The sequence below is a fragment of the Plectropomus leopardus genome, chromosome 4 (assembly GCF_008729295.1).
Source record: "Plectropomus leopardus isolate mb chromosome 4, YSFRI_Pleo_2.0, whole genome shotgun sequence".
NCBI lineage: Eukaryota > Metazoa > Chordata > Actinopteri > Perciformes > Serranidae > Plectropomus > Plectropomus leopardus.
The window spans coordinates 1,414,771-1,437,653 of record NC_056466.1 but is presented as its reverse complement, the minus strand read 5'-3'; the positions used below and the strand labels follow the sequence as shown (position 1 = coordinate 1,437,653).

Genomic DNA, 22,883 nt, shown 5'->3' with positions numbered 1-22,883 from the left:
GTTTGTGAGAGAGCTCCAGACTATCGTGATTTAACTTTTTTAATAATTTCCCTCTGCAACATTGTCCACACCGCAGTGACACTGCTGAGTCATTCTGTCCCTGCAGACTCATCGTGTGATCGGTTGCTAGGTTTGATCTCAAAAATAGGTAAAGCCTCAAGTTTGATACGCTTCCAAGTGTATTAAAGACAAACCACAGCGGCCAGTTTTCCAAAACCCTTCAAAGTACCAGAGGCTTTTAATTTGGTGAATGTGTTCTTCCTACCCTTCAGGCAGCCACTGGTTTCTTCTTATTCAGCACAGCAATTAAATCAATTTGCAGCTGTAGGTGAGCCATCACAATGAACAGCATGGCTATTTTTGGTTTTGCATTGAGAGCTGGGAATGTTTCGACTAAACTCTGCATCGATGGTGTGTTCAGGGGCTTGTGAGAAGGTCGGGAAAACACATTTGCAGGTTTTAAAAAGCTGTAGTACATGTTGGAACGTCCCTGTAATGCTGTAATACTCAGCTTAAGGCCCGCGGGCCAATTCTGGTCCCTGATAGGGTGCCAGGTGGCCCCCTAACTATATTTTAATTCACAGTTTTGAAAAAGTGATTCACAGTTGGATTTCATTTCCATTTTTGGTATACATAAGGCGCCGGAGTGCTTAAAACAGCTTGAAAACAGAGCTTATTTATCAAAAAAGTGCCATTTGAAGATCCCCTGCACCCCCCAACAGAGGTCCTAGCTAAGCCCCTAATGTCCTAAAATCCTTGAAACATCCCAAAATGTGTGAAATGTACTAAAATCTGAGAACTGTCCTAAAACCCTAGAAATGTCCAAAGATCGTATACATTTGTTAAAACTCTGTAAATGACCTGAAATCCTAGAATTGTCCTGAAATCCTAGATACATTGAAAATCCCAAAAATTCCAGAAATGTCCTAAAATCCCAGAAATGTCCTGAAATCCTAGAAATGCCCAAAGATCCGAGAAATACCCGAATAACATCCTAAAATTTTAGAAAAGTCAGAAAGTCCAAGAAATGTCCTAAAATAAAGAGAAATGTCCTGCAGCTAGAATCGTCCCAAAATCCCAGAAATGTCCCAAAATCTGACTAATGTCCTAAAATCCTAGAAACATCTGAACATTAAAGAAATGCCCTAAAATTAAGAGAAATGTCCCGAAATCCTAGAATCATCTTAAAATCCCAGAAATATCCTAAAATCAAAGAAATGTTCTAAAATCTGAGTAATGTCTTAAAATCCTAGAAACATCCTTAAATCCTAGAAATGCCCTGAAATCCTAGAAATATCCTAAAATACTGGAAACTGCGACTGGCCCCTGGCCTCCTATCATTTTGTAAAAGTGGCCCCTGAGCAGAGCACCTTGAGTATCCGTCCTGTACAGATTAAGAGCATCTTAATTGTGTTGTCATCCACATCCTCCCCGAATCATCAGGGACTGAGGTACAAAAACTGTGGAGAAAAACACGTTTCAACATGCAGAGACGCACAGATGGAGAATTCTGTCCGACACGCTGACCTTGTTTACCGAAGTTTCGTTTAGCTGACTCACGGCTGCAAGGAAAGAGGAATTCTCTGCATGCTGCAGAGAATAGTCCCCATGAGACGCATTAATATTTAACATGCATTGATTGATTCATTCTCCGCTGCCTATTTTCAACACCGAATGCTCCGAAAAACCAAAACCGGCCGCATCCCTTCAGAGTTGTTGTGTCAAATGGAAGCAGAGCAGAGCAGAGGAGGGATGAGGGAGGTTTCCAGTCAATCTCCCTCACAGGTTGGAAATAAATCCTCCGCTCATCGCTCTCCAGCCGCTCGCAGCGTGAACGTGCAGAGACAGTAACAGGACCACGTGGGGAACGTGGAGAACCGAGTCTCCCGTTTCAGAGATAACGGAGCTCTCTTTTTCCTCCGTTAACAGGGCCTGCCGGCTGAAGAAGAAGGCCCAGCACGAAGCCAACAAGATCAAGCTGTGGGGGCTCAACCAGGAGTACGGTCAGTACTGCAGATTTCATACTTAGCACACGTCGAAGTCTGATTTTCGTGTTTAAATACAACTGAAGGATTCACATTCATCAGGTTCAGCTCCATCACTAAACCATTTTTTACATACAAAGAAGTGCTGTTTTGGTGCATAAACATAGTGTAAGGAAATAAAATAAAAAGAGGCAATTTAAAAATGACAATTAAAATCTGAAAAAATACTGTAAAAAATATGTCTGTCAGAGGACGAGCTGTGAAGTTTTTTCTGAGTCCTAAAAATGTCCTAAAATCCTAGAAATGTCAGAAAATTAGAGAAATGCCGTAAATTCCTAGAAATGTCCTAAAGACCTAGAGAAGTCCTGAAACTAGAATTGTCCTAAAATTTTAGAAATCCCAGAAAAATCAGAGAAATGTCCTAAAATCCTAGAAACAATGCTGTAAAAAATATGTCTGTAAGAGGACGAGCTGTGCATTTTTTTTCTGCGTCCTAAAAATGTCCTAAAACTGTAGAAATGTCAGAAAATCAGATATGCCCTAAAATCCTAGAAATGTCCTAAAATACTTTAAATGTTCCAACATCTGAGAAATGTCCTTAAATCCTAAATATGTCGTAAAATCCTAGAAATGTCCTAAAAGAAAAATAAAAAGCAAGCACTGCAAAAAAAAAGTCAAGAAACAATTTAAAAATGACAATTAAAATATGAAAAATACTGTAAAAAAGATATGTCTGTTAGAGGACGAGCTGAGAGGTTTTTTCTGCATTGAGAATTTTTTAACAATTTGTTGGGTTTATTGAGCTTATGTGATATTCTGCAACATAACGCCGTTTATTAGTGGCCTTATTAATATTGTGAGTCCCAGCCTTGTTTGTCTCTATATATTTTTCCAACTTGGATCGTTTTCTGTTTCTGTTTTTGATGACTGAATTACTGCAGAGCAAACAAAACTCATGTTATATCAATGAGTTAATAATGCAGATCGAGACTCTTGTAAAGTACATCATGATGAACATTTTCAGTGAAATGTTCACTTTAAATTCCCCTTCTCTTCCTGAGTTATGACGTAATGACCAGAAAAGCGTTTTTTACAGAAAATAAAGCCTATTCCTTTTTCGGTTACTGATTGCTGTAAATGTAAATTGTGTGAAATGATCTGTTTTGCATGATGCATGTAACCGAAATAATATTATTCATTCGTGTCAGTCCAGGTGTCAGAGGGTTAACAGGTAGGATAAAATCCCGCCGAAGCCAAAATGGTTTATTTCCACTGAGGTCCTCTGACATAAATCAACAAACAGAAATCACAGCTGCAGAGTGGAAGAGATAAAATTATCCAAGTTTTCTTTAGAATAAGAACAAAATGCAAATCAGCTGCAAATTACTAAGAAAACGTCTTTCCGGGCCGCTCTGAGGACGCCCTTTTTGAGAAATCACGTTGCTGCAGCAAGCTGATCGTAACAAGATAATCAACACTTCTGCTCTGCCAAATGTGTCAGCCCGCCTCCTCCTCCTCCTCCTCCTCCTCCTCCTCCTCCTCCTCCTTGTCTGGTTTGCTACGACCTCTTTCAGTCCGACTCTGACCAGTTTCCAACTGCCTTTGTCCCCTTTTTTTTTCTTTTTTTTTTCCTCCCATTTTTTAACATTCCAGTCATTCTTGATCCCGGACCGGCGCTTCATAGCGAAGGCTTTAGTTGTGGCTCCTGCAAATTTTTGTGCCACTGGCGGGAAGCCAAAACACACACAGGGCTTCACCTCACACATCCCCTGGCTTCCTCTTTCCCTCCTCTCCCTCCTTCTTTCCCTTTTTTCGCTCTCTCTTATTTGCCCGCTTTCTCCACCGCTGTGATTTGCATCTATACAAAACACGCTCCACATGCTCAGCAGCAGATTCAACAGGAAACTTCAAACAAGCAGGACTCTGGCGCCACGCCAGCGCCCGGGAAACGTCCTGACTTCAGTTACAGGGTGTGTGATGTGCGGTCGGGGGGTTTCAGACCCACCGTGGTCCTCCGCCCACGCACACACTCCCTGCTGAGACTGGCGTCGCACAAAAGAGGAATCAGATCCATACGCTGCTGACAGGAGGGGTGTCATGGCGCCATCAGGTCACATGACCCCTCAGGGGGGGAGCCAGAGTCACAGAAGGGGCCGATGATTCAGAGCATCACACGTTCACACCTGGAGGCTGCGACCCCAGTCTGAGGGCTGTCAGTCTTTCACTCATCATCTAAATCAAACTCACTTTTCTAACCTTTAGGCCACCAGAACTCTCACTTTTCTTACATTTGACTGAGCTTTGAATGTCTTTTACTTTTCATTTTCCTCTTTTTGCCCTTTAAAACCAGAGCAGAATAGCTTGATTATGTGCAAAAACACAGAAAGAAGGCGATGAGCAACTTGAAATAAAATGACCCTGGAAATTAGCAAGAAATTAATAAAAAAAAGTTCCAAGACAATAATCGACAAATTAGCAAGAAATTAGGAAAATAGTCCCAAGAAAATAACTGAAAAATAGCAAGACACTGGTAAAACAGATCCAAGAAAAATATCCAAAAAATTAGCAAGAAATTAGTTTTTAAAAAAAATTACAAGAAAATGAAATACAAATTTGTAAGAAATTAGTAAAACTGTTCCAAGAAAATAACCTAAAAATAGCAAGAAATAAGCAAAAAAAAAAAAAAAAAAAAATTTAAAGAAGAAAATAATCCAAAAATTGGCATTAAGTTAGTAACACCTTTCCAAGAAAATAACCTAAAAATAGCAAGAAATTAGTAAAACAGGTTCAAGAAAATAGCCAGTAGTAAAAAGTGAAAAATAGTGGTAAAAAAATCCAAGAAAAGAATCTAAAATTAGCACAAAACAAACAAACAAACAAAAAAAAACAATTAAATAAACCGAAAAAAAGACCTAAATATAACGTGTATCCAGGGCAGGTCATCACTTTTTCAAAAGGTCAAATACGCTTTGTCAAACCTTACCAATGTATTAGTATTGGTTTGTTATGGTAAGAGGACAGGGTACTGGCTCAGATATTGAAAAACGTCTTTAGATACTCAGCCTTTATGAAGCTCATGGTTTTAAAATGTACAGTATATAACGTATATATACTACCACTATATACACGGCTGAAACAATCACTACAAACGACATGCTCTACTTCCTGAACCACAGCCACCTCAATCAGTGATGTGATTGCAGATGTTTTTTGTCGACTCTCAGCTGCAGAACGCCTCCTACATCGGGTACCAGTTTACTGCCTTTCGGCGCTGATTTAGTGTTTTGAGATGAAAGTAATTGAGGTTTTTTTTTGGCTGCACAGAGAACCTGTTGGGAGCTCTGCTGCGGATCAAGGAGGTGATTCGACTGCGGGTGGAGAGCAGCGAGGAGGAGGACACGGACGAGCGAGGGATGACCCAGCGGCTGGAAGACATCCTCCGAGAGTCCAGCGGTGAGAAACTCAAACACACCAAACCTAAAAAAATACAATCACTTTTAACTGCTGTGTGACAAATACAAAGATCTTCTTAATCTATGATGAATCTCAGCGCAAACGTATTCGCATATAACATGGTCTCCAATACCAGCAGTGAGCTTTATTATTCCTTATTTAACCCTTTGAAACCTGGGTTCAGATTTAATTTACAAGCTATTTGACCCTTGAAGCCTGACCAAATTGGTTTGATTTCTTTCAAAAAACATGTGGAAAAAAGGCAGTGACCAATTGGCAAGAAATGTCCTCCGAATTAAAAAAATTCTTAAAATGTGATTATACCCAAAAATTACTTTTAAAAAGAGGGCAGGATTATTGAAAATTATCCAAAAAGATAGGGGGGGGGCTGTATTTTTTCATTACAATAATTTTAAATTTTAAATTATGTTTCAGAAATAAAGTAAAATAAATAATTTTATATTTTCAGTATTTTTAGGGCATTCTCTTTTTTTCTTCCTTTCAGGTAACTTTCTTGTTACCTTTTTTCTATTTTTTTTTTTATAAGTAACAGAAGGGTAGTTTAAGGTTTATATTTTAATAAACATGAGTCAAAAAGTAAAAATAGGGCTCAAAAAATACAGTAAAGAACAAAAAAGCAATGTGACAGTCACTATGGAGGCATTATCTGTGCAGCACTGAGTCCAAGACAAAAAAAAATGTATCGTACCATACCGTACAGTACAGTACTGTATCGTATCGTATCGTATCGTATCGTATCGCATCGTATCGTATCGTATCGTATCGTATCGTATCGCATCGTATCGCATCGCATCGCATCGCATCGTATCGTATCGTATCGTATCGTATCATATCGTATCACTTCTTTAGGTTTTGATATCTGTATACACAGATATTTTTTAAGAATCTTTTTCTCTCTGTCACACTGTCTAAATTTTTTTCCGTGACATCTGCAGGTCCCTTGGTCGCTGGGCGGACCAAAGACTTTGTGCAGAGGATTTTGGCGGCCAGTGCCGGCGGTCAGAACCAGCGCAAAGAGCACCCGCAGGGAGGCGATGAGGCGGCGGGTTAAACTCACCCCGCGTTCCCCTTTCCTCCCTCCTCCTTCCCCTCCCAGCACCACCATCCAAACAACCCGCCCCGACCGACTTTCCTGCACCGCCTCCACTCTCACGATGTACACATTCGAGTAAGAGCGAAGAGATGAAGAGGCGGAGATGCCGGGGAAGAAGAAGAGGAGGAAGGAGGAAGGAGTAGCCTAAACAACACGGGAGTAAATTGCCACCTTGCTCTCCTGTTGGCCCTCCGAACCAGCAGCCGTCTTCACCGCTCTGTCTCTGCAGGCTGCACCACAACCACCACCAGGCCAGAGCTGCTGCTGCTGCTGCTGCTGCTGCTGCTGCTGACGTCTCCGTATTCTGTGTTTCTGTCCGTGTGTGTCCGTGTGTGTGCGTGCGTGTGTGTGTGTGTGTAAGGTGTGTAATATACCGTATGAGTGTATAGTGTTCCTCTCTCCCTCTGTGTGCTGTATCTGTATCCCAGTGTGCCTATGAATAGACATTGCACTGTTTTGTAGATGGTCGTAGTTGTCGGCAGGGGGCCGGTAGTGAGGCGAGGGCGAGGGGGCATTTGAGGATAGAGGAAGTGCTAAAATACGGAAGTGGGAGGAGCGCAGGCCGTGAAGACAAAGAAGCCGGTGTGAGCTTTTTTTTTATGTTGTTGCTTGGCCTGAGCTCCTATAGAAGCGCTGCATACCATTCGGATTGCATCTGAAATGTCAGTAAGAAGTGACGGAGTCCAGAGTCCCCTGATGCCAGACCAGCTGTTAGCCGAAACAACAGCGTGTTTGTTGTGGAAAAGTCCTTGGAGCTTTAAACACCCCTCCTCTCCCCTCCTTTCTTTAACTCCCCCGTCACCCCATCAAAATGTAAAAAACGAAAGAGAAAACTGCACCTTAATTCAAACTGACCAAAGATACTGCTGAACCACTCCGACACCAAAACGTCTCACCGCTTCAGATGCTGCCAGCCATCAAAACATCCTTTTGTTTCAGAAGTGAGGGACTGAAATATTTTTGATTGTGTTTACCCGCATGCATCCTCTTAAAAAAAAGGATGGCGAACTTTTAATTCCCTTCACCGAAATGCACTACTATCACGGACCTGGTGTGACAGACAGGAAACGACTGACAGTTCAGCCTTTTAGCTCTGCAGCCTGGTGCTCCTTTAGCGTTTCTGCAGTGGCTTTTATTTTTACCCACAAAAGGGAAGAGTCCTCAGTTAGGCTCGGGCGGTATGTCATATTTCATTCCTTCATACCTTCTTGGTACATGGTATACTTAATTCCAGCTTTTTCAGACAAATAACACATAATAGAAACCCACAAAATGTTCAGAAAAGTGATATTCTCACATAGTTTTCTAGTTAACCCTTTGAAATCTGGAGTCTTGTGCTGCTTTCAGACAATATTTCAACTTCTGAACCCGATGAACTTGATTTCTTTTGAAAATAAGGGAAAGAAGGCAACAAGCGAAATGATAAATGTTCCAGGAACTGTGAGAAGTGAGTACGATCAGTGAAAAACAGCATTTATATATATAATTATAATTGCATATTTAAAAGTATGTTTGTTGATATGTTTTAGGGCTGTCAAATGATTAATTTTTAATCGTAATTAATATCAGAATTTCTGTGATTAATTGTGATTACTAACCGACGATTAACGTGATTTTTTTTTTTTTTATGCGTTATGTATGAACCTTAGTCACATATCCATTAACATGTTTCCACTGACGGCCCTTTCTTTTTTTTTTAATATCCAGGGTTTTTTTGTTTGTTTTTTGAAAAATTTCTTGCTAATTTTCAGGTCACTTCTTCTTTTCAGTTTAATTCAGTTCAGTTAAATGCCATGTTATTATTTGTCTCAGAAGGCAATTTGTGTTTATTTTTAAAATTTTAATTTTCAAGAACTCCAGGTCATTTTCCAGGTCTTTTTTTTTTTTTTTTTTTTACAATTATTCAGGTCATTTTCTTGTACTTTTTGCTAATTTCTTGCAAATTTTTGGGTCATTTCATCTTTTGTTAGTCATTGCCTTCTTCCCATGTTTTTGAAACAAATTAGCTCAGGTTTTAAAGGGTTAATAAAAGAGGAGCGTCTCTATTTATGACGGTTTTTAAAAACATACCTCTGGATTTCTAAACTCTCTGGTATACCGCCCAAGCCTATCCTCAAAGCCTTCCCCGAGCCCCCTCCTCAACCCCTGACCTGATTATGTAGCGCACCTTCCTGAATTGCAATGACAAATAGAGAAAAACACTTGTAGATCTAGAAAGCAAATAATTTGTTTTTATTATTATTATTATTATTAATATAATTCTGATTTTGTTGTTATTTGGCAATGCCACCGCCCACACAGTGGGCGTGAGAGTTTTGAATTCTGCCTTTCTTCTGTGGTCTTTGCTGAAGCTGAAGACCAACCTGTCCACGGTCTCTAAATGTTGTTGGACATAAAAAAAGTCAAGGACCCTTTGAATTGCACTGTGGTAAGAGCAACTAAGCACCTTCGAAGAGGGCTTCAGATCCTCCAAAAGAGAAAAAAAAAGACTCTTGGCACCTTTTGTCTAAAGACAGATATTGATTGAGAGGCTCGTCGTGGGCGCTCGGCGCTTTGTGACAGTTTGGTGCTACTGTATGGTGAAAACATTTTTTCAAAAAAGCAATGCAAACCTGAGCGGAGGCATCAGGCAGTAACTGCTGACTGGGTTTTGGCCTGCGAGCATGTTCTGTTGTAATAGGCAGTTTGTTTGCATAATGACGCCTTTCTGAAGTGCCTGGAGCTTAGAGCCACAGGGACCTGTGTTATTATGCCTGATCTTGAACCCTATTACAAGGTGAAACGTAACCCATGACTACTGCTCCCGGCTTGGCCTCACTTGACTCAGAAGAAAGAAGAAAAAAAGAGAAAACCCTGCAGGCCTGGTCCGATCAGCCAAAAAAGTCAACCAAAATATTTTCCTTTCAGATTCAAAACCTGTACATGGAAACAGTAGCGTGCACCGGTTTCTGTGAACTCTGGAAAATATAAGTAAAGGAGTGGCTGTTAGTTAAAGCAATTCCCTTTTTTTTTTGTTTTGTTTTGTTTTGAACCTTGTTGAGCGCCCGTCTGGGCTGCGATCCAAAGCTGCTGCTCTAAAACACACTGTTCCCCTCCGATGGAAACTCCATTTCCTGTCACAACCAGAAGAGGAACAGTGGACCTTAAACTCTTCACCTCCTGGAGGTCTCGCTCGTGGTCATTTAAAAAAAAAAGAAAAGCTGTGGACACAGGAGTTCAGGGCAGTTTGTCTCGCTCCTGTTTCCGTTGAAATTCTGGAAAATGTTGCTCATGTTTGCGTGAGTATAGAACTGTACTGTAAACAGAGGATTCCTGTCGCTCAGCTGGAAAGGTTTTACCGTGGAGGTCTGTCGCTGTGAGCGGAGCTTTTTAAGCTCTGATGCTGAAGACAGATAGTCTGATGCAGCAGCAGGAGGCTCTGATGTCACTGACGCCTCTTAAAGAGACAGTTTGGATTTTTGGAAGCCGGCTTGTATGTGGTATTTATCCATAGACGGTGTTTTATACACAGTGGATGTCAGTCTGCACAAGTTTGGAGAAGCAGGTTGGACGTGGAAGCTGAGCAATGTACTGCTGTGGATGAGCCGCAATAAACTGTAGTTTTGCACCTAAAGAAATCAGTTTAATTGTACGCTGTATTGAGAGTATTTTCACTGCTTTACCTGTGTGTCAGATGATCTGATGGGAAAGCTGTTAAAGGCGTCAGTTTCCCATCGATGCTCTCGTCAAAGCCACCAGACTCCACTGACAAAAACAAAACTGACAAAAGCTGCTCTACAGCTGCTTTAATCAGTTCGTTTTTGTCTGCGTTCAGAGATGTTAAATTACTGTTTTTCTCAGCAGAGTCTGGCTGTGAAGAGAGCGACGTAACAGCTTCGTTCTTCGGTTAGAAAATCACTCTTTCAAACCTGGATCGACGTCACTTTCCTCATGCTGATTTCAAACGCCTTTCACAAGTATTTAAACCTTTGAACTGTGAGCACATTGGTGTGATTTCTGTCAAAACATAGGAAAAAGGCAAGGTGGTAATAAATGTTCCACAAATTGCAAGAAATCAGTAGATTTAGAAAACTATTTTTTTTTAAATTCTAAAGAAAATATCAAGGGGCAAAAAGAAAAAAATCCACAGAAAAAAAATTACATTTATAAATATCATTATTGTCTTTTTAAAAATATGTTACAGAATCATTTAATTTTTAAAGCAATTTTTCCAAGTCTTTTTTTTTTGTTCCCCTAATTTCTTGCAATTTTTTTGGGGTCCTTTCTTCTTTCACAGCTCTTTTCCTTCTCATGTTTTTTAAAGAAATCATTTTCTTAGGTTCAAAGGTTGTGGTTTTTTTTACTATTGCACCTTGTTGTTTTTAATAGGGCACCTTTTTTACTTTCATTCAATTTAATTAAATTTATATTGTTCCTTTGTGTGCTTGCTTATCTTGTACACACCTGGCTGCTGTGACAATGTGAATGTCCCCATTGTGGGACCAATAAAGGATCTTCTCTTCAAGGTAAAGTAGTAAAAATGACTCAAAATAGTGCACACTGAAACAGAGTTTTTTTAGTTGTCCACAGCAGTTGATTGCTCGGCTTTGTGTCAGACTCCTGCCTGCTGACTGACACGTACTGCATGTAACACACCGTCTATGTACAAGTACCTCATACAAGCTTTTTGAAAAAACTCCGAACTATCCCTTTAAGCATCACCACAGAAACCTGGTCGGGTTTCAGGGTGATTATTTTCCAGTGAAACAAGGTCAAGAAAGCTCGGCCTGTTTGCTGAAAGGTGCGCTCTGCACGCTCTCCGTCGAGGCTCGGGAAGCTGGCGACGCTGCCAGCGGAGTCACAGGATCTGCTGCCGGCCGCGGCTTCCTTCCCGTGCCCTCACGCAACAACAAACAATAAGGAGAGGAAACGAAAAAAAACAAAAAAACATAACTGTACACATCAGTTTTAACTGCTCCCATCTGTCACGTCGGAGGCGCACGAGGTCTTTGGGTTTAAGAGGGACTCCACTCTGCATGCATAAGTTTGTCCTGATGTTTTCCTTCCTCCAAAGTGGTGTTATTTAACACAACACGCCATCTGCTGCGTACATTCATCTATATGCCAAAAAACTGAACCGAGGAGAAAGCTGTTGTAACGCAGTGAATTCCTGCCACACAGATCCAAACAAGACACGGATTTTTACTCGTGAGCTCGTGCAAGGGCTCAGATCGACACTGTAGCATTAAAGTTTTTTGTTGTTTTTTTTGTATGAAGGAATAATATCCCTTTAACTGTAAAGCTTTAACGGGGAGCGGCCAGTTTTGGCACGGCTCGCTCTCGGCTCACATTCCTGACTCACTTTCCCAGAAGGTTTCTGTTTATGTGTACCTGGAAGCAGGAGGCCGATATGTGAGGGAGGGGGCGGACTGGAGTGACCCAAAGATGTCTGCCGGTTGGTCACGTTCCTGCAGCTCACGGGGGTCGCGACAGGTCGAGGTCGGCCCGGGGCGCCCGAGGTGCAGCCGGAGATTAGAGAATACAGAAGTGATGCTCTCAGCCCGCAGATTTAGACCTAATATGGACAATGACTTTGCAAAAACTCTGACATTTCTTAGCCGAGTCACTTCCTGGTTTGGCGGCTGCGACAGAGAGAAGTAAACAGTCCTGAAACTGTCGCTGGCTTTTTTTCTCAGAAAGGGAAAGTTTTTTTTCTGTCCTCACAGTGAAAGCTGGATTCTGCTGCTGTTTTGGGGACAAAGTGGCAGCTTGAAACCCCTCAGACAGACAGAGGAGATTTATCTCCTCAAATTCCTTGTCCTGTGTTTAACCCTTTGAAACTTTTTAAATTTCTCCCCAAAACACGGGAGGAAGGAAATGAGCAACTTAACAAGAAATTACTCAGAAGATTAAGCAAGAAATCAATTAAAGGAAATGACCTGAAAATTAACAAGAAACAAACAAGTAAATGACCTGAAAAAAGTAGTAAAAGTTTAGGAAATAGCCACATCGGTCGACATCTCGAGGTCAGTTGGTCAACATCAAATTCGGATGAAACACTTAAAAAAAACAAAACATCAGCTGCTTCCATGCTGTATCAGGATTTGCTGTTTCTATCATGAATCCAAACCAAAACGAGCCACCTGAAATGCTCGTCTTGAGCTTTTAGACCTCATGTTGGGCATTTTCTCTCTATTTTCCGTCATTTTATTGACAAAATGAATAGATTCATTGATTTTTAGTTGGAGCCTTATTGGCTGGAGCAGTTTTTAACCCTTTCCTGCCCCTGCAGAGAGGTATGTCTCTGCATTAGTGTCAGTGCTGGTATGACTGGGTTAAGATGTCCCCAGTCTAAAACCGTCCCTGCCTGGGAGACACTGAGTGTCTGAGGACGGGGAGACGCTGCTGGCCTCCCTCCCTCACCACCTCTCCTGTGAGCGCCGTGTGGTTTTGGGCCTGGCGTTGTGGACCGGCGGGCTGAATAGACCCATCAGTAAGCCTACACTGGTGGGACGCTGCTGACCTCCGGGTGCCCGTCCCCACTCCGCCCCAGCGCTCACATTGTCGGAGACACTCGGGCGTCTCTGGTTTCAAAGGCGATGGGCCTCGGGGCAAAGGAGGCCGGGGGAAACAGCACTTAGCCGAGGCCTCAGAGTAGTTTATCCAAAACCTCTAAATCCCCCCTCCTCACACTTTAACAGCTGCAGAGGAGGAGGAGGAGGAGGAGGAGGAGGAGTCGCTGCCGCTCGCCGCTGCAGCCTGCATCGTGATGCTTCTCGTCTCCTTCGTCGCCGATCTGGAAACCTCCATCTGGGAGGACGGCAGATCGGGGACGGGGACACTTTGAGTTCTCTTGTCAGTGAAGCGGAGGTGTCGACGCTGGCTGAAGCTCGCTCCGGTTTGTGCGTCTCTCGTCTCAGAGCTGAACATCTGTTTTTTATGAAATATAAATCTCTGGCCATCTTTCAAAAACACAGAAAGGTCGTTAAAAGGAGCTGAAAAAACCTGTTTCCTTAATCTTAAAATGAGCGATGAGATCTTACGCGTGCCAAAGTCGGAACAGTTGAAGTTATTTTACACAGGAGACTTCTCGTTCGGTGCGTCGCTGCAGAATAGCATCAATATAGATAAATCTGATGTGAAAACTTTCAAATTTCGTTCCCACGTAAACTGCACTTAAAATTGCATTTTGGGACAGTGAAAAAACGGCCTTTTAGTCAAACTGGTTGCAGGGTGAAGACTGTTTTCAGTGTTGACGTGTAAACGGGAAATCAGAGTTGTTGGTGGGAAACATCAGAGTTTCCGCCGTTATCTCCTTCATGAGGCGACATTTCGTGCGATGGCAGACGTAACCAAAATAGTGCCGGGTTTAACCTTGCTAACTTGACTTTTTACATGTTTACGCACAAGTCTTTGCTTTGCAATTTTAAAAACGTCCACGTTCGTATGATAACATTGTGAGAACGATCCTCGTGTACACGGATCGCAAAAACCCGAAAACGCTGTAGTACGCACGCCAGGCCAGTATTTGGCGGTGTAACTTTGTAATGGCGCTATAGAAGAACAACATGCGGATGTGCAAACTGTGGCCGTTACGTCGCCGTTGTTACAGCATCTGAGCATCGCCACTTTACACGCCGACAGATTCAAGTTTGCATTTTCTGCCCCCAAAACACCATCGTGTGAATGAATCTTTGTTCTGTTCCCAGATATTCGCATATATGAACAATACTGTGCGAAAGTCTCAGGCCGCCATCGATTTGTTGTTTTAGCAAAGTTACAATTAGGATATATATTTATTTATTTATGTCTCTTTATTAGATAAAGAAATTACAGAGAACATGCACAACACACAAAAACACCAAAACATTTCAACATTTAGTGTGAAACATGGAATCGTACAGAAAGTAGCTCAAACTAGGAGTCGCACGATGTTGTTTTTTAGGGCAGATGCTGATTATTCGTAGGTAATGAGACCGATATATTTAGGACCGATATGCATTTACAATCAAAATGAAAATCTTTCTGTCAATATTTACAATTTGCAAACTACAACATAAAACATTATTTAAATGCCTTTAGCAAACGTTAAATCAAATCTGAGACTTTCAACATCAAATACAGCAGATTCCCAGCAACTTATTTTATTTTAATTTTAAAAAATTAAGTAAAAAAATTAATAAGTAAAATTGCTCTGCAAAGTAAAAGTTTCTCCCATGCTGACGCTTTCTTTGCACTCTTTAATTAATTAATTTTATCTGCGATCATTAGAAGAAAACGCAGATGCAGATAATTGCTAAAATGCCAAATATCGGCCCGATAATCTGTCGCCTCGTATACTGTTCTTTGGACATCTTATATACCAGAATATTAATTTTTTAAATCTCATATTTTCTGCTTAAGAGAGTGGAAGACATGCAGAGTGCAGAGGGAGGTCACACTAAATACTTTAAGTTTTTTTACTGTGAAATATTTGCATTTTTAATACTGTATAGACATTTTCTTCATGCTCTGGTTGTATTTTAGTAAAGAGACTACTGAGAAATAAAAACGTATGATCATTATAACCTTGCTAAAGTAAAAAATAAAGTCTAGGGTGGCCTTAGACTTGTGCACAGTTCTGTAAATGTATGAAACATTTATATTCATGCAGCGGTCTGTTGCGCGCTGCGAGCATCGCCGGGGTAAACAGTGGGCGGTGAAAGGCTGACAGACCTCTCTGCTTCTTGAAACATCGCCAGAGATGTGAAACGCAGATGCTCGGCCGCGTAACTCAGATACGAGGATGATAAATGAGAGGCAGCTGAGACGCACCTTGTGGCTTTAACCAAAACCGAGTCAGTCGTTCCTGTCGGGGTCAGAGGTCGGCTGTGGACGTGAGGACGAGGATGTCTCGTTAGAAACGAAATGATACTTCTGCATCCGAGAAACGCGTCCTGCGGAGAGAATAAAGACTGAAAAATCACGTCCCCGCTGGGTCTTTAACCCGCCTGGAAAACACATTGAACGATGGGAGGAAAAGACAAAAATCAAGAGACTAGCAAACATTCCACATCGCCATGTCATATAATGTACAGCAACCCTTAACTTCTCTTCTTCCCTTTTTCCGTCTGTCTTTCTGTAACCCAGTAATCACAATACTACAGTAATACTTCGGACCTGTTAACACATTAACACATCTTTATGTACTTCGTCAGTAAGTAACCTTTAAAAAAATAGTACAAAAAAATACAAAAAAAAAAATTACAAGAAGTGCCGTACAAATAGAAGCCTAATATTTTTTGTTTTGGTTTTTGTGTGAGTGTACTGTACACCTGTATAATGTATATTTTAATATTTATATGCAGCTGTTGTATTAAAAGTATATTTTTAAAATAAAAATGGGGGTTGTGTTCCTTTAACATGTCCAGTCAGAAAAGATTAATACTTGCCGTAACGGTCATGAACAACCTTGAAAAGTTATGGAATTTTAACTGAATATGAAATTTTGTTTCACAAATCTGTATCATAACAGAAGATGTGTTCAAGGACCTTTGCAAATTTCAAATTATAATTTCTGTTTTCACTATTTCTGGCTATGATAAATTGTGTAATTTGCTCTTTTTTTTTCTTTTAAAAAATTGCCAAAAATTTCAAAGAAAAAAGGCCACATTTACTTATATATATATATATATATATATTTATTTATTTATTTATTTATTTATTTATTTTTTTTTTTTAAATATCACCAAAGGTTTTTACAGAAAAATAATTTGCAAAACTGGATCCTTAAAAAATATATGTAATATATATATAAAGAGAAAAAGTAAATAGAATATAAAAAGCAAAAAAAAAGATTAATTAATAATTTTTAAAAAGCTACACTTTTTTAAAGAAAACATGCCTTTCAAACCTCCGTGCCCGCAGGTTTGGAAGGTTTTCTTTAAAATTTAAGGAATAAATGCAAAATCCAGCTACTCACCTAATTTTCTGTGTCACAATTAAAGAGTTTGCACTAACAAGATCTTGGTTAAAAAAAAAAAAAGAAAGAAATTCTGTGCTCCTGCATGCATGACAATAGTGAAAAAACAAGTTTGTTTGGTTTTTTTTTCAGATTTGGCAAAAAAATATATATATATATATATATGAGAATCATGCATTTCCTAAAGTCAGTCAGGGAGGATTAAGAGAAATTGTCTGTGGCTCAGAGGAGAGTCAACATAAAACAAATAAGCAAACAGAAAGTCGCACTAACCCCCCCTCCTGAAAAGTTTAGTCCCTAATGAAGATAAAAAGTAAAAATCAGCGTTTTTGGTCCACTCTTTGTCTAAATCTTCGACTTGTTAATTGCATGTTTTGTCAGGTGTGAAGATGACAGTGTGATTAATTAAAGGTGTTACTGTTTGTTTTTGGCTCATTAGCGTCTTGCAGGATCTTGCAGGATCTTGCAGGATTTGGGACTGTGGGATCAGCAGGTCTGGATGCTGCGCAGCTCCACCAGCAGGCCGCTCACAGACACTGCGTCAGTTATGAAAGCAGCTTTTTTTTTTTTTTACATAACTTCATCCTGCAGGAATGAAAGCAGAGATGGGCCCTGTGTAAGTTTTGGCGAGCTCTGGCGATGATTTTTTTACAGGCTGGCAGCGATTCACCAGCTCACGCCAGCGTCCTGCAGCCCTCAGCGCTGTCTGACAGGACGGCAGCTGCGTTTTTTCTCCGAGCTGACGAGCTCCCAGGTCTTGATCCTGCACTGAACTCACCAAACCCCAAATTTTAAGGGTCAGTTCACAAAAAAAAAAAGATTTAAATAAGATTCAGATACGTTTTTACATATTTAATCTTTTGAAACCTGGAGCAACATCATTTTTTTGTGCTGCTTTAAGATGATTTTCACAATTATTTAAACCTTTGAGCCCCACAGCAATTTGGTGTGATTGTTTTTTAAAAAAAAATAAAGGCTATATATATATATATATATATATATATATATATATATATATATTATATATACATAACAGAGTGAGGGGGGAAATGTCTAGGGAAAAAAGAAGAAAAAAGCTAAGGAAAAAATGTATTTGTATTATCATAATTACACGTTTAAAATCATGTGACATAATCACTGTAATTTTAAGCACTTTTATGGGTAATTTCCTCCTGTTTTTATTTAATTTGATTTTTTTTTAAATAATTCATTCATTAAGTTTCCCAATGCAGCTTTTTCACAGCAGATTTTTTTTCTGTTTGTTTTAAAGTTTTTAGTTTTAGGATGTGCTCTTTTTTTGTTTGGGGATTCCTCTGCATTGCTCACTTTTTACTTTTTATACTTTAAGTACATTTTCCTGATTATACTTATTTTTACTTAAGTCCCATTTTTAGTGCAGGACTTTTACTTGTAACAGGGTGTTTTCACAGGGTGGTATTGGTACTTTTACTTCAAGTGAAGGATCTGAATACTTCTTAAACCACTTTGTCAATATGAAAACAAAAGACACAAAGCAAAGTTGTGGTGAGGAGGTCTGTCTGCTGCTGCTCTGTCTCCTGCACGGACCGCACACGGCTCAGCTGTGTCCTATGAAGCTGATTGGCCTCATCAAGTCTGCAGCTCTGCAAAGACAACAGCAACATTTACACTCATCCGCTCCCTAAAAGAAGCATTTTACTGACATACAGAAGGATTTCACATAAAACCAGGCCGTCTCTGCAGAAGAAGGACGGAGTAAAGGACGCTTTTGCTCAAGAGGTAGAAAACCTACAACTACCAGAATGCTCTGGGCCTGATCAGACCAGTAAACTCTGCTGCTGGTGGCCGACGTAACGTGGACCGGTCCGTGTGAAACAGCGGTGGCCGTCTGGATCTCGTACTGCAGTTACACAGTAAGAAAAACAATGTTTCTGAAACCATTTCTGCACAAGAAATAAGCAGCTTAGTTCAGTTTGACCTCAGTTTTTTCCGCCTCCGTTTTAACTGCGCAGGAAGCAGTATGGCGGCACAATCTCTCGTTATTACAACAGTCAGGGTGTAAATATATGTTTATGAATATATATCAGGGGAGAAATAGGCAGCAACAATTGTGCCGACTTTGGTTCAACATTACATAACATCACAAATGTAAAGTTCATTGACATCATCATGATGAGTACATTAGTTTCAGTCTAATGAGTTAAACTTTGAAAATATATAAAATTATACATTGATATATATTATCGATATATATTTATAGATTTATTTTCTTGATTGTTTTGTCATTTTTAAAGAAAAAAAATTGGGATTTTTTTCTTTACAATTCTGGGCTTTTTTATTTTTGGCATTTTTTTTATTTAAAGAAATTGGCAGTTTTAAAAGATTATATTTTGGTAATATTATTTTCTTTAGACATTTTTGGTGATTTAAGAAGAAGAAAATTAGCATTTCTTAAAAAATTATTTGGGCTTTATAGAGAGAAGAAAAGGGATATTTTTTATTAATTAATTAAAATTTGGGGGAGATTTATAAAGAGAGAAAAAAGTCTATTTTCTTTTCTTTTAATTTCGTGGGGAATTTAAAAAAAACGTGATTTAAAAAAAAAGAAATCACTAAAAATTGCACCAAATATCACAGTTACAAACAGTAAAAATAGAAACCTTCATTGGATTTTCAAATTTCCAATGGTCCCTGAACACCTCATGACTTTTCCAAAACTTTCAGGGTATATCTAGTTTTCCAAAACTTTTTCAGGCCTGGAAATTACTAGTTACAAATTCAATGATTTTACCAGGTTTTTCTCATGACCATTACAAACCCTGGTTACTGATATAAATACATTTTGTGAGTGAAGTATTCTTTTAAAGGTTGTCTGTAAGACAGTACAAAGGGAACAAATGCCCCAAAATCACAAACACATTTGGAGTCACAGCAGCACTCGAGAGACGAGACTCGAAACTCGAAAGCTTTTATTACAAAAGGAATCTTTATTGGATTGGAATCATTTCTCTTCACACTGACGTTAAAAAGGTACCTTAATTAAAAACATCAAAGTCAAGTCATCGAGTTACTGTTCAACATTGCACAAAGCCCAGCTCCGCAAAGACACTCGTTCTGGTCCCCAGTCAGGACTCAAAACATCACAGGAGCAGCAGAAATCCTGGAAACCACATCAGGATCAATCAGAAGGAGGTCCACAGTCGCCTCACAGCAGCGATACTCAACCCGGGGCCAGGGGCCAATCGCAGCAGCCCCAAACACCTTTCCAGGACTTTAGGACGTTTCTAGGACTTAAGGTCGCTTCTTGGATTTTAGGTATTTTCTAGAATTTTGGGTAGTTTCTAGGATTTAAGGACATTTCCAAGAATTCAGGATGCTTCGAGGATTTTAGGTAGCTCCTGGCATTTTAGGTTTCTCGGTTTTAAGGACATTTCTAGAACGTTAGGACATTTCGAGGACCGTAGGACATTTCGAGGATTTTCAGACATTTCCAGGATTTTAGGACATTTCTAGGATTTAAGGTTGCTTCCTGGATTTTAGGTATTTTCTATAATTTTGGGTAGTTTCTAGGATTTTAAGACATTTCTAGGATTTTAGGTAGCTCCTGGGATTGAAGGAAGTTTCTTGTTTTTTAAGGACATTTCTAGGATTTAAGGATGCTTCAAGGATTTTTGGACTTTCATAGGATTTTGGGATGTTTCTAGGATTTTAGGATGTTTCGAGGATTTAGGTACTCTCGAGAATTTAAGGTAAGATTTTAAGGACATTTCCAGGATTTTAGGAAGTTTTCAGGATTGCAGGACTCGATTTTAGGACATTTCTAGGATATTAGGATGTTTCTAAGACTTTGGGATATTTGTATGATGTTTTCTTGATTTTCAGACATTTTTAGGACGCTTTAAGACGCTTCCAGGACTTTAGGACATCAGGGTCTTAGCTAAGACCTCTGTGGGGGGCTGTGGGGATCCTCTACTGGCACCTTTTTGATAAACAAGCTCCATTTTCATGCTTTTTTCTGCACTCTGGCACCTTGTGTGTTCCCAGTGTGAATCACTTTACATTTATTGTGAATCAGAAAATGGATGGGGGGCCAGATTTGGTCCGCGGGCCTTACGTTGAGTATCACTGCCTCACAAAGTATGTGACGGCATCAGGAATTAAACAGAAATAAATCTTAAATTTCAGATCTGCTGTAAACTTCAGGATTCACAAGTGAAAAAGTGTTTTTGAAGCACAGACGAGGAGACGAAGGTTACAAACACACACGGACAGTTTGACAAGGACGCGTCAGAGCTCGTCCGCGTCAGGACAGCAAAGAAGACGTGCGTATAGATCATATTCAGCACGAGTGGAAGCACATTTATGAGATGCAGAAATCTCTCCTCTCTTTCAACAACTAAACATTCACATCAGCGCCACAGTACGGACCACGAACATCTCTTTTTAAACAGCGGAGTCATCATTTTGCTCGATGAATCATTCTCCACACCTCTCACTGAAATCAGCAAAAATTAACAAGAAATCAGAATTTTGGACATTAAAATAAACTCCCACTGTGGGATCGAGACATTATTTAACTTCTCAGGAAGTTTCTCCAGGTGCTCCTCGGACACATATTTGCACCGTCATGCTTTGCTCTGCACCGGTCTGTCAGCACAAACCACGATGCCAAGAATCAAAACAGCGGCTTCATTTACAGCTCTGAAATACAGCAGGCGAAGAAAAACCGAATAAAACAGACCCCCTTTTCTCAGGGTAAGGCTTTGCCCTCAAAAATGGCTTTTGAAGTAGTTCACTTTGAAATCCACATTAGATGTTTCACACAAAGTGAAATCTTTGCTGCACTTTTTAAATGTCCCAGCATCCATTTTGGCCTGAGACACTTTTTTTCTTCCCTTTGAGGAGTTATCTGTTTAAATCAGGCCTCCGGGGCCTTCGTCTGCTTTCAGCGCCTTCATCCAAACACTGCGCAGATCTCTCCGCTTATTTCGGCTAAAAAGCCTCTTGGCTCTGTCTCTGCTCTGATAAACATCAGAGCTGGACGGAGGTCTTGGCAGGACAACAGTGGCATTCAAGTATCAAAGCCCGATCTGAGGCCCGCGCTCTGCGGCTGACATCATCGGCCTGCAGCGCTGCTTTCCAGCAAAAGTGCTGCTGCACGCATGATGTCATCTCGCACTGAGGTGTAATCACTTTTGGGGGTGTGAAGTTTCGTCTGCTCGATGGTGGCGGAGGGATTTAAATCGCTGAGACTGAAGGTGAACTAAACAATCAGTTTCCAGCTGAGTGAAGATGTTCACATCTGTCGGCAGACGGATAAAAACATCACGCGCAGGTTGAAAAGAGCGACGGATTCGTGTGAAGAGTAGATCTAGACAAAGCTGGAGAAGAGACGCAAAACAGAGGAAGAGCTGAACGATTGTTGCCTGAACGCCTGTGCAGAGCTCGCCTTAGACTCTGCAGATCTCCTCCGTCTCAGCCAGACTTTGTTCTCTCAGCTGCATCTTGAGCTGAATTAACACTTTCATGTTCAGTCAGATAACATTAGCGTGCTGACGTGTTAAAACGTCCATCACAGCCTCGTTAGAGTCCAGCTGATCTCTGTAAATAGATATCTGCGTATGTTTGCAGAGCGTGTGGCCGCTGAGATCCTGGTGTCAGAAGTCTTCTGGTTTGTGTTCAGTATTGATCACGTCTGAAACATTGATAAAAATAATGGATGTCGGTACGGTTTGTGGAATCCCATTTTGAAGCTCCCAGCTTGGCATTTTGGCTGTGAAAAACTTGATATTTTGGAGCTTAAAGTGGACAGCCTGTCACTCAAAGTGGACCCACCACTGAATGGGCATAACCTGAAGCCGTAATAACATTTAAACGGTAAAGTTTTATAAAAATTCACTCCTGCACAGTTGTCCTGAATGTTGAAATTCGCTCTAAAGACCAAAACCGTGTTTATTTCTGCTGTAAAATTGGCCTTTTTAACATGCGGGTCTATTGGGATTGACTCACTGTTGACGTCAGCCTCAAGTGGTCATTAGAGGAACTGCAGTTTTCCAGCCCCGGAGGTTGCTGCTTGCTTTGAATGGCAGGTGAACGGTCCAGATTCGGATCTCGGACCTCAGTGGCTATGGTCTGATAATGAGTTATCTTTATTTTAGCAGTTGTTTTTTTTTGTTGTTTTTAATCTGCTCTAATATGCTGATATCTGGAGTTTTGCCCAGATTTACGCCGGCTAAACCGGATCTCCCGAAATATTAGCCCTCGTCCTCCAAAGCTATTGTCGACAGTCGATGATAGTCGATAGATTCAAAGATTGTGGTCCAGCTAACTCGCAAAAACGTCAGCTAACACAAGCGGGCTCATATTTAGCATTTTAAAATGGGTGCAGCTGGGCATGCTAACAAGCTAATAT

The 22,883-nt window shown here is 40.4% G+C and overlaps 1 protein-coding gene across 5 annotated transcripts in view; it reads left to right on the top strand.

Annotated features, from left to right (window-relative positions):
• The window catches only part of LOC121942120 (CREB3 regulatory factor-like), a 36,777-nt gene extending 29,946 nt beyond the window's left edge, over positions 1–6,831 (top strand). For all 5 annotated transcript variants that reach the window (XM_042485230.1, XM_042485229.1, XM_042485232.1 and 2 more), the window contains exons 8-10: positions 1,930–2,003; positions 5,310–5,438; positions 6,395–6,831. In XM_042485230.1, coding sequence (XP_042341164.1) covers positions 1,930–2,003; positions 5,310–5,438; positions 6,395–6,510 — 319 coding nt within the window. In that variant the 3' untranslated portion in view covers positions 6,511–6,831. The remainder of the gene's footprint in view (positions 1–1,929; positions 2,004–5,309; positions 5,439–6,394) is intronic.
• Positions 6,832–22,883: the final 16,052 nt, after the last annotated feature.